This window comes from Thamnophis elegans, chromosome 2 (genome assembly GCF_009769535.1).
Source record: "Thamnophis elegans isolate rThaEle1 chromosome 2, rThaEle1.pri, whole genome shotgun sequence".
NCBI classification, from domain to species: Eukaryota; Metazoa; Chordata; class Lepidosauria; order Squamata; family Colubridae; genus Thamnophis; species Thamnophis elegans.
In genome coordinates, this window is record NC_045542.1 from 168940697 (window position 1) to 168957412 (window position 16716).

At 44.7% G+C, this 16716-nt stretch overlaps 1 protein-coding gene across 1 annotated transcript; it reads left to right on the forward strand.

Annotated features, from left to right (window-relative positions):
* The first annotated feature begins 4421 nt into the window (after positions 1–4421).
* LOC116502577 (major histocompatibility complex class I-related gene protein-like) lies at positions 4422–15698 on the forward strand. The gene is made up of 4 exons (XM_032208453.1): positions 4422–4643; positions 6971–7246; positions 7827–8114; positions 15634–15698. Exons 1-4 carry the CDS (start codon positions 4484–4486, stop codon positions 15696–15698), a joined length of 789 nt encoding a protein of 262 aa, XP_032064344.1. The 5' UTR covers positions 4422–4483.
* Positions 15699–16716: the final 1018 nt, after the last annotated feature.

Sequence of the window (16716 nt, forward strand, 5' to 3'; positions counted from 1 at the left end):
TAATAGCAATACACCAATACATGAATGAAATACATATACATATCAATACATATAAAGGTAGTCCTGGAGTCCACTTAGAATTCATCCAGCCGCCCACTTCCATCTCCATGATGTCCAAGGAAGGGGCAGCCTAGAGGTCCCCATACCAGGGCTGACCCAATGCTGGCCTCCTGCCAATCCCTGGCCTTAGGAGCTGGGCACAGAGCCCAGGGACAGGGGGCAGCAGAAATCAAAGACCAGGCTTTGTAAGCAAAGGATCCTCAGTGATAGGATGGGAGACCACTAGGAGAGGGGAAGGGGATGGTGAGAGGGCAATGGGGCTGCTGGTGGCCTACTGCTAAGGCAGGGCTTCCCTCAGACCCTCCCTCTCCTTCCTTCTTTCCTTCCTTCCTTTGCCAAGAAGGGACAAACAGAGGGTGAGAGGGTGGCAAGGCCACTACCCAAGACAGGAAACCACCACCAGGGGACGGGAGGAGCGGGAAGGGGAAGATTTCAATGCAGACAACAGTCTAAGCTCCTTCCCTGATTACTCTCCTTGCCTGGGGAGGAGGGGAAGAGAGGGGGAAAGGGGTCGCTCCGGGGGAGCCTGGCGAGAAGAATTAGGAGGGCCTCGCTGTGGCTGCGTTCACACAATAGGCGCAACCAGGTCGTTCGCAGGCTGAAGGTCGCTGTCCCTGGTCCCACGGATTAGGCTCTGTATTGCGGGCAAAGTTTGCCTAGTTTGTGCAACCAGACAGTGCACTTCCCCGCCTATTTTCTTCTGTTGCTGTTTCCATTGGTTTGTTTAGGACTTAGGGCGGGGTGGAAAACTTAAGTCAAGCTCCGTCGGTGGACGGAGATGCTTTCAGCTTCTGGGTGCGAGGTCTTCGGTGCGGGGCTTGTGGTCGGAGGGCGATGGAGCTGCCCCGGGCGCCCCTCTGGCTCCTGTGGGCTGTGTTGGAGTTCTCCGTGCCGGGGAGCGGTGAGTTTCTGGAAGGCTTTGCGACCTGGTAGGAGGAGTTTGAAAGCGAGAGGAGCGGGACGCCTGTCCTGCCTGGGTCTCTTCCCCCACATTCACCCTCCGTCTCAAATTCCTTTCCCAGCGGGAAAGGCCCCCCTTCCCTCGTCCTTCGCTCAGCTTCGTTCAAGAACTTTTTTGTGTTCTCAGTGTAATTCCTATTTGCATTTGAGCAAGGAGGTATACAACGATGTTCAGATCAGAATCGCCATTAGTTTCCTCCTTTTTTAAAAAGAAAAATCCTGTTATCAACATATGAGAGAGGGAGGGAGGGAGGGAGAGGGAGAGAGAGGGGGGGGTCTTTCCTCAGGATGCTCCGCTCAAGTGCCAAGCAACTGGAGCCATTGAGGGTCTGGGTGCTCCCGTGAGGGATATCCTCTCCTGGGGGATTCTCTCCACTGAAAGACTGGAGGTCTGCAAGGCATAGCCTATGACCCTGGGAATCAGGGGTAAGGGCGGAAAGGCATGCAGAAGACCCCTGGGCCAGGGGTTTCACAGAGTGTCCGCTCCTTCTGCCCCCCATGTCTGGTACCTGGAGAAGAACCTTGGGAGCTGAGCGTTGAAGGGAGTGGCGTCTGCTAGCTCCTATTTGCACCTGGCGGTTCGAGTAAATTCCCTCTGCCGGACGCATGCGCAAGGAACTGCCTGAGTTTTATCGCTCAGGTTTCTGAGGAAAAAACCGCTTAAAAGGAATGGAGCCGAGGTTTGAGAACTGAACTGGAATGGTTGGAATGCAAGAACAATATATGGGGGATTCGGTGAGGCAGCTCACGGAGGAAAATACTCCTTCTGGAAGAGCTGTTCTCAGAAAACGCTACCGATCTGCAACTATCCCACCAGCTTTGTTCACCATCTTGCTTGCCGCTGTTTCGCCCACCCGGCCATCGCGACTGCCGTCCCATCGCCGCCGGCCTGGCTTTGCCGCTTTGGAGTGGGGGGCGCTGGGTCACGCCGCTGTGCCTGCCCTGCTGCCCGTGGAGCTGGAGAAGCCTGTGTTGGTGTGACCTGGGGCTGGGCGGCTGGCCTTTCTGCCGCCGCCGTTCCACCCTGGATGCGGCTCCCCCTCGCTCCCTCCTCTTCTTCCTTCGCTGTGGCTTTGGCTTCGGACGCCGTTGCTGCTGGACGCTTCGAACTATACACCCCCCCCAGAGGGGGAGGACAAGATCGAAGAGAATGGGGAACTTGCTCTTTTCGACCAGCACCAGCCTTTCCAGTCCCCTCAGACTTTGGCACCTTTCCCAGACTGCGTGGGGGAAGAGTGAGGAGTTTTCCTCCCCCCTCTCCAAATTGTTACCAGCTCAGCCGCCTCGGACTGCGCTGATCTAAGAATCTGCCTTTTAACTTGTGTGCTGAGTGTATGATAGTACGATTGTGAGAATGAATGCGCCCACTTTTAAATTAATTAGTTAATTATTTTTATTGCTGTTTTGTATTTTAACGATTATTGTGGGGTGTGTTTGTGCGGAATGCTTGTTGAATGAATGTGATGGGACTGGGGGTGCGACCTGGAGCCCCCTCCACTGAGTGCAGAAGCAGAAGTGGGTGGGGGCCCGGATCCGCCCCTCGCCCTAGAGTGAATGCTGTGTGTGGCCTGTGTGAAGAATGGGGCCATGGGAGAGGGGGGGGTCTACGGGTGGGGAAGAGGGTTGGAGCATTTTGGTCATGCCCGGGAGGGGCAGATATGATGGGAGCCGTAGGGCTAGCCATTACCGGGGAAGAAGGACTCGCCACATTACAGTGATTCCTTGTTCCGACGCTTCAGGTTCACCTCAAGAACCTGGTGGCAGAGGAGATCAGGGCCCTGATCTTAGGTTGCTGTTGCTAAATGCCAGGTCTGTTGTGATTAAGGCTCCCCTCGTTCGGGACTTGATATTAGATGAGAGGGCAGACCTGGCATGTATAACTGAAACCTGGCTGGGCCAAGAGGGAGGAGTCCCCCTCTCAGAAATGTGCCCAGATGGGTTTCAGGTGCTTCCCCAACCACGATTTGGATGAGGGTGTTAGGTATGTAAGCTAAAAGTTGGGTTAGCAATATATAAGCCATGATAGTAGTACTGTTTCTTTAAGTACTGCTGCAAATGTAACCACTGTTGCTGTTACCTCAAGCAGCAGCCATAAGCTGGAGCCAGAATGACTGTTAGCTCTCTGTTTGTTAAATGCTGATCGGTGGGTGAACTCATCAAATTTACGAATGACCCCCAAGCTGGCCAGAATAGCCAACACTTCAGAATACAGGCTAAAGATACAGAAGGATCTTGATACACTTGAACATTGGGCACTATCTAATAAAATGAACTTCAAAGGAGTAAGGTTCTACGTTTAGGCAACAAAAGCAAAATGCACAGGTACAGTATACTTGCTCCCAGTAGTAACTGTGAAAGAGGTCTTGGAGTCCTAGTGGACAACCCTTTAAATATGAGCCAGCAGTGTGCAGCAGCTGCAAAAAAGGCCAACACAGTTCTAGGCTGCATAAACAAAGGGATAGAATCAAGATCACGTGAATTGTTAATACCACTTTATAATGTCTTGGTAAAGCCACACTTGAAATACTACATTCAGTTTTGGTCACCATGATGTAGAAAAGATATGGAGTCTCTAGGAATCGTGCAGAGAAGAGCAACAAAAACGATTAGGGGACTGGAGGCTAAAACATATGAAAAACAGTTGCAGGAAGTGGGTATGTCTAGTTTAATAGAAAGAAGGATTACGGGAGACATGATAGCAGTCTTCCAATATCTCAGGGATTGCCACAAAGAAGAGGGAGTCAAACTATTCTCCAAGGCATCTGAGTGTAGAACAAGAAGCAATGGATGGAAACTAATCAAGGAGAGAAGCAACTTAGAACTGAGGAGGAATTTCCTGACAGTTAGAACAATTAATCAGTGGAGCAGAATTTTCCTCCAGAAGTTGTGAATGCCCCAATACTGGAAGTCTTTAAGGAGATGTTGGATAGCCCTTGGTCCTGGCCAGTTCTGGAGAACCAGTAGCAGAAATTTTGAGTAGGTCAGCCAAGAGTTGCTTGAAAACTTCTTTCAGGGTTAATTTCATGACTGGAATCCTCCAAAGTACAGCAGATGGTTGGTCTCCTGTTTCAGAGCTGCTTTTCATGATAGCAGCAAGGGAGGAGCTAGAGCTGCAGACACCCCCCCCCCCAATTACCTGTTACGTATTGAAATAAATAGCTGAAACTAGCTGATGAAGTTCTAACTCAGATTCACTATTGAAGCGGGAACATACTTTAATCGGATTCCTTGTCCAGCTGACAGCTCCCTGTGAAAGCAGCGCTGTCAGCCAGACTGTTACTGCTGTTCTTATCAACTAATAAAAAGAACTTTGCTGAATTCACTCAGGCCTTGTCTCCATTCTCACCCCTAACTTAACACTAGCCTTTACCCTGTTCTCTTTCCAGGCTCCTCCAGGCACTCTTTGTGCTATTCCTATCTGAGGGTGTCAGAATCCAGCCAGGGACTGCCGGAGTTCTTCTCCATGGTCCACCTGGATGATCAGCCCATCACTCAATATGACGACAACACCATGAAGATGGTACCCTGGTTGGAGATGGTGGATACAACGATCCTCGTGGCCCTTGAAAGGGTGTTTGGGGCTGACCTGGAGTGGCTATCAAAACTCAACCACAAGGCTGGAGGTAAACAGAGGCTTTCAAATCCCAAATTCTCCCTCCAATCTTACTTTTGGCCTCTTGTCACTTCAATTATCAGGAGAGGCAAGCAGGCAAAATCCCAAAGGTGCTTTTCCCAAAAGTCCAAAAGTTTTGGTAAAAAGCAGCTTTGGGACAACCATGATTGAAAATCTTCAAAGCCAGCAAAAAATAAAAAGTAGGTGGCTTGAACCTTGGATGGTTGACATGATATGGAAAGGACAATATTGTTTGAACACCAATGGCTGCCAGGAGCATAATGGTGAGATATCCTTTCCTGTAAAGCAGGGGTGTCAAATTCAAGGCCCCCAATCTGGATCTGCCTCACAGGGTGCTTAGATCTGGCCCATGGGGCCGACCTGGACATATCAAAGGACCGGCCCACAGTACCTCTGCCAGCCAAAAACAGGCTGCACACAACCTCCTGCAACCCATTTTCAGGAGGCAGAATGCTGCAGGAGGCCATGGAGGCTGAAAACAGGGCATGAGCCCTCCCCGTGCCCCGTTTTGGCTGGCAGAGTGTTGCAGCAGGCAGCATCTTCTTCACCTTCTCTTTTATCAGCATCTGCCAATTAGATCTAGGTACCCTTCAAGATTTGAATGGCTGTTGATCAGAAGAGCCAAAAACCTCTGGCTCTTCACCCAGGTCTTTGACGGGAGAGAGTGAGCCCCCTTACTTTTCATCTTTTATCTTAACATTTTACCTGTGATTGATTTCATTGTAAATTTTTTGATTGTTCTGAGCCACCCAGGGTCATTGAGGGTATATCAATTTTGTAAATGGTTGTGAATATTGAGTCCTCCTCTAGGGCTGTGTCAGAGGTAGTAACAAAAATTGACTGTTGAACTGACAGTTTTTAGAGACATCTGGAGAAATTGTCAGTTCATTTATGTTCTGCTTATATACAAAAGAGTTCAGTCTCAATTCTACATTATGGGATTGAGACTATTTGTGCCAGGAAGTAAATCTCCCTTTGTCTGGAATAGCTGTTTTGAACGCAAAGGGGGAAAATGCATCTTGAGCCTGTGTCAAATGCCCAGAATGGCCATGCCTACCCTGAACACCCAGTGGTGGGTTCCTACCAGTTCAGATCGGTGCAGCTGAATCAGTAGTGGTTTGGTGGCCTGGGTCACTGCAACCGGCAGCAACCCAGGCCTGCCATGCCCCTGAACCGGTTCCCCAGTCTCTTCTCCCATGGCCGGCATGTTTCTGTGCATGCGCAAAACAGTTTTCACGAACGCCCTCTCTCAGCGAACCAGTAGTGAACCGATTAGGAACCCACCACTGCGACCCCCCCCCCCAACCCTCTGAGGTCAAACACAACCCTGATGCAGCCCTCAATGAAATCAAGTGTGAGACCCCCGGTGTAGAGAAAAGAAAGCACCCTTCACCCGCTCCAATATCTCCGTCTCTTGTTCTTCATGATCTGGCCGCAGCCCAAAACAGTCCCTGATCACACAAAAGCGATTCCCCCTACCCCACTGTAAGAAAGAGGAGAGGAAAGATCCATTTTCAGCACTTTCATTGCATCAGTGGCCCTGTCTAGCCATCTCATCCTCTGCTGTCCCTTTCTCCTTTCTCCTTCCATCTTTCCCAACATCAAGGTCTTCTCCAATGAGTCCTCTTCTCTCATTTGGTGGCTAAAGTATTTGTTCTGACCCAGGCTTCCCAAGAGCATGAAGCAAACTCCTTGTCCCGACAAATTTTATTAATTGACTGTGAATTCTGCTCATTCACATCCAGCAAAGCCTTTCAAGGGAGGATTTACAGTCACAGACCTTCTCTGGTTTGGAGAATTGCCAGGCTGATACCTGTAAAACATGGCAAGGAGTCTCAGAGAGACCTGAACCAATTAAGCGAACTTATTGTCTCCTGCAAACTCCACTCCCCTTTCACTCCTCTTTTATTTACTCTGGGAGGGGCCATTCATCATCCACTTTTAACCTTACTCCCAAGTCAAGCCGTTCTTTAGCTGTTCCCTTGTCAGGCAACTCTGCGCATGTGCACACTGGGAATAGGCTCCAGCTATTTGTCTGCCTCACTGATGTCTGACTGAAGGCAGCTGATAACTGGCATATGGCTCTGGCCCCATCTCTGCCTCCAACACAGAGCCCTCATCAGAGGCTTCCCCAGACTCCAGGACTGGCCCAGGTTCCTCCCCAACCTCTTCACTGTCCGAATCAGCTGCCAGCTCTGGTGGCCGCTGGTGGGCCACAGCAGTATTTCAGCTTCAGGCTCAGCTGGTGGGATGGAAGTAAACATGTGGGGTGTCCAGGCGAGAGGAACTCTGGATTATTCCTATCCCATCTTTCAGGGCTTCACACCTGGCAGGTGAGTTTGGGCTGTGAGCTCAGAGAAGACGGGAGCAAAGGAGGGTTTTTGCACTATGGCTACAATGGGATGGACTTCATCAGCTTCGACAAGGAGACCCTGAGATGGGTGGCAGCTCAGCCACAGGCCCAGAAGGTCAAGGAGGAGTGGGAGGAGGATCCAGGGTTGTCTGAGAGAAACAAAGTCTACCTGGAGGAGACCTGCATTGAGTGGCTGCAGAGATACCTGCCTTACCAGAAGGAGGCTCTTCTTCAGACAGGTGAGTCACCAAATGGGCCCTGGTTTTGTCATTTTTTTCTGGGGTCCCTCCCCCCCAATATTTTTCTGCACCTTCACATGCCGGACAGGAAGAGATTTGGGCACTTACCAAATCAAACTACAGAAGGACGGCAGGGGGGGGGGAAACATCTTCAATGCCCCCTAAAATAAGTTTTTCAAAGATAAAAACCAATGAAACTAATTAAGCAAGAGATGGAGGCTGAGATCCATTTGCATTTCCATGAGAAAATCTTGCAGAGCAGAAGAAAGTTTAATTCTCACATCCATCTGAACCAAAAGGTGGTTTTCTTCTTAATGTCCATCTGGACCAACTTGAACAAATTCAATGTGGGATATCCAAACTAAATCAGCACCAAAGCAGTACAATTATTTTGGTATGTGTCCCTTTCAAAAGTAAAGCTAAAGAGTTCAGTGTCCCCATCTTTTGAGGGTTCCAGAGATTCAGGAGAGAAGAGGCAGCAGTGGGAGAAGATGGCCAAATGAAGTCTTAACTACTTATTAAATTGTCTTGACACAAAGACCAGAAAATCCCGAGAACTCTATTGTTGCTGTTTCTGCAGAGCCTCCAGTGGGGAAAGTGACTCGCAAAGTGGTGGACGACAGCCTGGAGGTCCTCATCTGCCAGGCCTTTGGCTTCTACCCCAAGGAGATCCAGACCACCTGGATCAGGGATGGAGAAGTCTGCCAGAATGAGACCCTCCATAGGAACGTGGCCCCCAACTCAGATAGGACCTATTATGTCCTGCTCAGCATTGAGATCGATCCCAAGGAGAGGGACCATTTTCAGTGTTACCTGGAGCACGAGGGCTTGCAGGAGCCCCTGGTCTTGGCCTGGAAGGATGAAACAGGTGAGAGCCTGAGCGGTTATAACATGTCACATCTTGGTGAGATGGGTGGCAAATATATTTATTAAATAAATAAATAAAAATTTGTAGATTGTTCACCAATGCTGGCTGGTTTTCTGCTATGTCATCTAAAATTTTCCAAAGGAAAGGAGGAAATTTAGGACTCTGTCCAGTGGTGGCAAAGAAGTGATTATTGAGAGTGGAGTTGGAAGTGGAGACTTAAAAATAAAGACATGAGAATATTATATGATATGGAGATAGAAGATATGAGAGATACGAAACACAGTTTTGTTTTCTGGCAGAATTATCTGATGGGACAAGTTGCACCAGGTCATTCAATGCCCTTTTCAGCAGGGGAGGCTGGATTATGTTCTGTAAGAGACAATATGTTCTTTCTTTATCTAATCTCAAATTACTTAATCCTAGCTTTTCACTGTTAATCACTTTTTAATGCATGTTTAATAATACCCTTATACAAATTCTATTTATCTAATTTACAACCTACTTTTCAACTTATATAATTATAATAGTATGCATTACATTATTACCTTATATATATTCAAAAATGATTTTTATCTCTTACACCACATACAAAGCAGTTCTCCAACTTATCTAATTCTAATATTCGTATACATTGTTGAAATACTTTCATAGCATATTTTGCTTTACATTCCTTTTCTTTCCCTTTATCCCACATCTTTCACCCTCATCCAAATTTTTAATCTTCTTTTGGGGGGATTGTCTCCCATACACTTCTTTTAATTCTTTTATTCCACCTATTTTTGAATCTGCGTTATGACTATGCCCTCTAGTTTTCTCTCCCTTCGTCCTTTCCCCCCACTGTCTAGTTCTATGGCTACCTGTTCTAAGTCCCCCTTTCCTCTCTCCAGCTGTTTTCCTTTTTCTCCCATTTCCTTTTCACATCTTTCAGAATATTTCCCTTCTGTTCTAATCCCTAATTCACCATCAATTGTACTAATATCTTCTTCTTGTTGTCTTCCACTCCTCTGCTCATTCTAGTGATTCCATTCTTTCCTCCTTCTCCTATTCTTTATTTGTTGTTCCTTGTATTATATTTTCCAATTTTTGATCTATATGTTCTATATAACCAATTTTTTTCATCTCCTTGTGTTGTTCTTTTATAAAATCCTTAATGTCTTGGTAGATCAGCTTCATTTCTTTGTTTCCACTTGCTTCCATTTTACAGTCAATCCAATTTTTTTAAAAAGAAACCAGGATGTTCCAATCACTTTAATTTGCTCAACAATATTCAGAATCAGTTAAAAGTCTTGTTTATTGTCTTCATTTGGCGCCATCTGACGAATTCTTCGTTTATGCCATTCGAAAACCGAATTTCCAGAACGATCGAATTTGGGCTAAAGACGTCGACGACATCGCCAAACATGAACGATATCGACAAATCGTTCGCAATCCGACTTGCATCGGGATTTTCGTCATTTTCACAGCCAAGAAACTGCATTGGGTTTTGAAGGATAAAGGGGAATCCTGGGATGGCAGTTATTTCCGTGAGAAAATTTTATTGGAGAATGTCATTCCATTTCTCAGTGATCCAGACAATGTCTTGGTGGTTGGTGAGGCTGTCTTTCTTCATGACAAAGCTCCTTGCATGCGTGCAAATGCGACTCAGCAATTGTTAAAGGAAAACAATGTCGAATTTTGGGGCAATGACGTCTGGCCGGGAAATTCGCCAGATCTCAATCCGGCAGAGAACATTGGGGCCATAATTAAGGATGAAGTGGAAGCTCTGATGATTCAGGAGCAAGGTCAAAATCGATATTCGGTTGAAACTTTGAGAATGAATTTGGAAACTGTGTTGAAAAATCTGGAAAATCGAACGGAACTGTTTGAAGATTTGTTGTGTTCTTATCCACCTCGTTTGAATGCTGTTCGAAGGGCTAATGGTGGTCATACTGACTATTAAATCGTGTCAATAAACTCAGTTTTTGATGGGCTTTCGAATGGTGTATGAATTATTTGTGTTGTTATTACAAGTGTTGCTGTGACCCCCTAGGAAAAGGTTATGCCCCGCCCTGTACTTCATTTTAATGAGTTAACATTCAATTGCAAAAGTTGTCTATACACTGTATGCTTCCGTGAATGTATTATATGCAATTTGCTATTTTAAATGAGTAAAATTATTAAAATCACCATAATTAAAGTCTCATTCACATCTAAGAGTTTTCTTCCATCATTAATTTGTAAACTCAAGGATTTATTGCCTGCAATGTTCAACAATGCTTGCTGATTGTTTAAAAATTTGTGGGAATTTGCTCCTCTCTGTCCAGAGGGTTTCAGTAACCTACTACTACTGCAAAACTAATTTCTAAACTGCATACTACTTGCAAATATAAATAGATTGTTAAAATGGCTCTACCATAACCAAATAAGAGAAAAAAAACACCTTCCTTTTATTTATAAAGTAGTGATTTTAGTTTGCTCTATGGAAGTCACTATTTTAAACTGACAGATAGGAAGTTTAATTAGATTAAAAGCAAAAATATTCCCAATGACTTTGAAAATCCCAATGAGTTATCAAATATAGGTACTCCTTCGTTACAACGTGGGACTGGAATTTTTATTACTCAGCAATATGGTCACAAAGCTGATGTATGTCATGACTCATGTGACCTCTCGCCTCTTTCCAACTCTAGTAGCTAGTCTCAGAAGTACGGAAGATCAGCACCTGCCACTTCTCTCCATTTATTGCGCCTTTTATTACCGTGCAAAACAAACTTTTATTACTGTGCCACCACAGCTGTCTGTAGACTTTGAACGAGCTCGGAGGGCTGTCATTGGCGGAGCGGTGTCTTCGGTTGCAGGTACAAATAAAACAGGGGAGTGGCGGAAGGGAGCGGAGTCCGAGAGGGACGTTGCCCAAAGATGCAGCGATCCCCTTCGGATCATCGGCAGCCGCCTTCTGCCAAAAGGTCCCCCAAAGGCCTATGGGGCGAAGGGGGATCGATCGGAGAGCCTCAGAAGAAGAATTAGCGAGGATGTCATCGTTCACACAACCGGGGTGACCAGGATGTTTGAGCTCTACCGTTGCTGGTTCTGGACAACGTCTCCCTGGGACCCCTCCCTCCCTCCCTCCCTCCCTCCCTCCAGGACCCCCGGAAGACAATAAGGGAGCAGCGTTTTTTTCTCTTCTTCGCGGACCCGGACGCAGCGGAGAATTTTGGCAGAGTTGGACTTTTTTGCGGATCCGGACGGGGGCAGCGCCTAAGAGACTTAACGGAGGGCGTCTTCGGTGGAGGTGCACGGGGGCGCCTGGTTGGAGAGCGATGCTGCTGCACCGGGCGCCCCTCTTGCTCTTGGGAGTTGTGCTGGGGTCCTTCGTGCTTGGGACTCTTTGCGGTGAGTTTGCGACGGGGAGGGGGGAAGGAAACAGACGGGGAGGAGATTTCATGTCCTGAGCTGGGTCTTTCTCTCCCCCATACTCCCCCTCAGTCCCAAACGCCTTTCTCAGAAGGCAAAATCCTCCTCCTCTTGCGATTCAGCGATCCTGGTTTAAAAAAACGTTAGTAACGGATTTGTAATCAGCCCCCATTTTTATTTCTGGGAGAACAGAGAGTAGAAGTGAAAAGAGAAGTTTTTAGACTTCAGCCCTGCCGTCTTTCTCCTGGTCCTTCCTTCTCCTGCCTGGGCGAAGTCCTCACCATCCAACTCTACCCTTATCATCAAACTTTGCCCTCACTGGAAAGATCCTCAGCTCATTTGTTCCAGTTTAGAGAACCTGTTGGGGAGGGGCTGTTTCTGATAATAGCAATAACACTTAGATTTCTGTACAGATTGGTACTGCTTTACACTCCTCTCCAATAAACTTTTGAAGGGGATGGTGTTGTAGTACAGATCCCTCAATTCTGCTCTTCTCCCTCTTCCCTCTCCAGCCTCTCCTTTACACTCCCTGTCCTACTTCTACCGCCGACTCTCAGAGCGCAGCCAGGGGCTGAACCAGTTCTTCATTAGGGGCGACGGGTGGGGGGGAGTAGTGGGGGAGATGGGAGGAAACATGGGGGATCTCATGTCCTGGGCTGGGTCTTTCTCTCCCCCATCCTCCCCCCTCAGTCCCAACTTCCTTTCCCAGAAGGCAAAATCTTCCTTCTATCGCGATTCAAAGAGTCTGGTTTAAAAAAAAAAAAACTTTAGTAACTGATTTGTAATCAACTCCCATTTTTATTTCTGAGAGAATAGAGAGTTCCTTCTGGCTGGGCATAGCCAATGTTCCCTCTAATTTTTTTTCAGTGTGAGCGGAAAAGTAGAGTGTTTGAGCGGTACATTTTCATGCCTGAGCACCTGAATTTTTTTCACAGATGTCACCTAAGACAACAACGAAATCAGTGTTATTTGAAACTCAAAGTTATGTTTATTCAAGGGACCCGCTTAATTAAAGTGTTCTATAATATCAGTATGACTTATAATACTGCAAGTCTGCAATATTAAAATACTTGTATAGGGGATCCCCGGGATCCCTCGAAGAGATCAAATCACAACCAGTATGCCACCTTCTTGGTATATTGTTTTTATTTTCATTGAGTTTTTAAAAATGAGCATTATTTCATCCTTTTTTTCTTTATTTTCTATTGGTATCTGCAATTTGTGTTAATTCTGTTCATACATATAATATAAATGAAAAACCCAGCTCTCTTAAAAATCTTTTAAGTTCTTTGTGGTGCTCTCTTTAAGAATTGGCCAACTAATATTTCTGTTCCCCCAACTAATGCCAGGCAGAGTTAACTGAAAAAGTAATTTTTCATGAAAGGACATTTTCCTAGTATTTATGAATAACAGTTCATATTTATATCTGCTAGGTTTAGCAGAGGATGGCCAATTATTCTAAAGCTATTATTGTTGCTTGTATCTCCTAATTTCAATATTTTTCTTGACACTCAGTATATCTTGCAACTATTTGCATTTGGCAAATAAATAGGGTAAGTGATTATGCTTTTTAAAGACATTTAAGTAATTGATAGTAATTAGTATTTTGCATGTTGTGCGCAAAAACTGAGTATTCCATACTGGGTGAGACATTCCCCAAAACACAGCAGGAACAAAAAATATAACATTCCCTCCCCCTCCTAAAAATCTTTCAACTGGAAAGTTCACAATCATTACATGCACCTCTTAAAGGAGCCGTTGCAAATACCCATTTTTTTACCGTTTTACTGAAATGTGAAAACTCAAGATAAATGTTTTTAATTCATTGCTAAGGAGGGAGGGGGCAGGGGTGTTTATTGTTTACTACTTTATTGAGGGCTCCAGACCGTCACCCTCCATCTTGGAAAAAGCATGATCTCACACCCACTAAAATCTCCCCCTCCGCCTCAGTTCATTATCCCTTTCTGCAGCCACTTTTCCTCCTCCCTCCCCAAGATTCACCCGCCAACACCAAGAGGAACAGGAAAAGAGGCGCCTTCTCTGCCCGGTGCCCCATACCACTGTGCCCCGAAAGCCAGCTGGAACCCCCCAAAGCGGACGGTTAATTAGCTTCCCCACTTCAGTCAAGTGAAGCCTCTGCCAGGAGGGGGTGGGCGCAACCCAATCCGAATGGGAACCAGCAGCCGTCGCTCGTTCCCTGTTGGCTTTAGATTGTCCTGGGAACAGACAAGTGTGAGCAAGAGAGGGCGGAAGACGCCCGCTTTCTCTCCCCGCCGCCTAAGTCTGGCTGCACAACCAACCACAGAGCAAAACTTTCCCTGCCTCCGCCCCGAGTGGAGAGGTAGAACTTCTGTGAAATAAATCAGCCTGGATGTTCCGCAGCTTGGAGCAGAATCGGCAGGGACTCCAACCATTATGCAAAGAAAGCCCAGGAGCGCAAAAGTTAGCGCCGGGAGCGGAGAGTGGCCTCTCATCTAACAGGAAGTGTAACATTGAAAATCATGTGTGGCACTTGGAAACTGCTGCGCGGTGTTTTCATATTATGTGTGCGGCCGCGCAGGCGCGCACCTTAGAGGGAACACTGGGCATAGCTCCATCCTTATGAGCAAACTCCCTGGAAAGATCCTCAGCTCACTTTTTTGTTTGAAAAGTTTTAAATTTTTTTTTCCATAACCACTCTTATATCGTTAATGTTAGAGTGTGTCATCTGGGTACAGTCTTTGAATATTTAACAGTTGCCTCATTTTAAATCTATTTTTATCTTGCCTTTACATTTCAATTGCCTTTTAATTCAACTCCTCCCCTATAATTCTATGTTCTTTTCCAAATTATTCAATTTTCTGTTTCTTTTTATCTATATTGATTTTCTATCCCGTGATTAAAAACATCCCCATATCTTATAATACTCTGATTTTTCCTTCTCTTTAATTGCCAACGTTAATCTGTTCATTTCTGCACAGTCTAATTTTTTTAAATTGTTCCGGTTTTAAATCAATATGTTGCTGTATCATTCTTTCCAGCCATGTGCAAATTTTTGCCCAATATTTTTTTGCCTCTGCACATGTCCACCACATACAATAATATGATCCCGGCATCTGGTGACATTTCCAACACTTGGTTGATTTATCTTTAAACATTTTTGCCAGTCTTTCCGGTGACATATGCCATCTATAAAACATTTTATACAAATTCTCTTTATATGCTGTTGCCATTGTTAATTTATAATTCCTTTCTCATAATTGTTGCCACTTCTCAAGTTCTATTATACAACTTATAAGTTATACGTATATCCAAAAAAAATTGCCCATGCTATCATTGTTTCTTTTACTTCTTCTTCTTCCAACTTAACACAAATTAATATTTTTATTTATTTTTTTAATCATTCGCTCTTCTGTTCCTGTGAGTATTTCATCCAATTCTGTCAACTCCAAATAAAAACCATAAAGCTTTGCATCTTTTTCATATCTTGATTATATTTGCCACTTTGTGTACCAAACCATATCTATCCCTTATTCTTCTAACTTGTTTCCTTTTTAATTCTCCCTTTTCTGATAAAATGTCTTTATATCTAATGATATTTACATCTTAATAAAGTTTGGATGTATCAATGATTCCATTGTCAAAAGTCACATTGGAATCTTCAGATAATGTTTTCCTCTCCCTCTTTCCCAAACTAACAATAGAAAGTTTCTTCTCTCTTCTTCCATCTCTCTCTTCTCTCAATCTCTCCTCCTCCTGAAGTCCAAAGTATTGATCATAGAATAATTTCGCTTTGTCTAGTAAGTCTAATCTGTGTCTTTGTTCCTGCCAGTTTACTAGTATTCCTTCCAGTGTCAACCATCTGAAACTCACTCCTTTTTTGATCAAGCATTTTGTCAAGAATTTATACTCTTTTCTCAAGCCTCTAACCCTTCTTGGAATCTGCTTCAACACTACTATTTCTTGGCCCTTATATTTTATTGGATTGTTTCTTATTGTCTGCAAAATCTCTATTGTTGTTGCTTTCTTGATGAATCTTACGTGGACCTCCCTGGGTAGATTACTGTATGTCTCACTGCATATCTAGTATGCACTCTAAATATTTCATTGATCCCATTTAACACCTTCTTTGTGTTTTCTTCCATAGCCTCCGCCAACAGCTCTGCCATAATTTCAGCTAAATTTTCACCTTTCTCTTCTTCCATATTTTGAAATCTCAAATAATAATTTGCTCAATCCATTTCTAAAGAATTAATTATTTTTTCTTTATTTTGTCTGCTATTCTTAGCCTGTAATCTAACTCTTCCACTCTTTTCTCTGTGGACTCTGCCTTTTCTTCCATCCTTTGTATTTCTTGATCATTTTTCTCCATCATTCCTTTAACATTTTTCAGCTCCTCCTCTACTTTCCCCACTCTCTCGCCCAGATTGCCCATTTTTTCTTTAAAATCTTCATGTAACGCTTGCATCATTAGTTTTCTCTTGGAGTGCCATGATGTCCAATGTTCTTTGTGTCGCTGGCCTAGCAGTCGAAGCAGATGTTGCAGATGTGTTTGTTGTTTTTTACTTCATCTTGCATTGCCTTGGAGTTGTCTTTCTGGTTATAATCCACATGATTTGTAATCCAATGTAATTTATAATGCAAATGCTTAATCCCCCCCCCCTCGCAATTGGGTGGCTAGTATCAAAAAATGAAAAGAGGAGCAAGAGAGGAAAAAAGAGGGAGAAGAATAAATTTTAAAAAAACCAAAGGGAAAAATCCACCAAAAAAATGGGAAACATATGCCAAAATACAAAAAGCAGAAAATATCTTCTGGTTCTTCTCACCCTAATCCACAACTCAAATATTTTGAGAGAAAAATAATCCACAAGGGGAAAAAAGAAACAAAAAGAAAAAATGGTGAGTCTATCTCTAAGGGGAAAAAAAGGAAAAAGAGAAAAAAGAGAGGGATCAAAGTTTTTAAAAAAACTACAAGGAACAAAATAGCCACCAGTAGCAAAGGAAAAAAAGTAGGGGGAAGGTGCCCCACTGCCTCCAAAGGGGAAAAAATCCCTAGGTTTTCTTATTGTTTCTTCTTTTACAGACTTCACAAGACCCACTATTGCAGTCAATAGTAAAAATAAAACTCTCTGTATTTTATTCTGTTAGACCAGCGGTTCTCAACATGTGGGTTGTGACCCCTTTGGGAGTCGAACGACCCTTTCACAGGGGTCATCAAAGACATGGGTGC

Excerpts from the sequence above, each read along its gene's own strand:
- LOC116502577 (XM_032208453.1), top strand. The coding sequence starts at position 4,484 with ATGGTCCACCTGGATGATCAGCCCATCACTCAATATGACGACAACACC. Across the intron at positions 4,644-6,970 it reads ACTCAACCACAAGGCTGGAG|GGCTTCACACCTGGCAGGTG; the intron begins GTAAACAGAGGC and ends CCCATCTTTCAG. Across the intron at positions 8,115-15,633 it reads GGCCTGGAAGGATGAAACAG|CCTCCGCCAACAGCTCTGCC; the intron begins GTGAGAGCCTGA and ends TTTCTTCCATAG.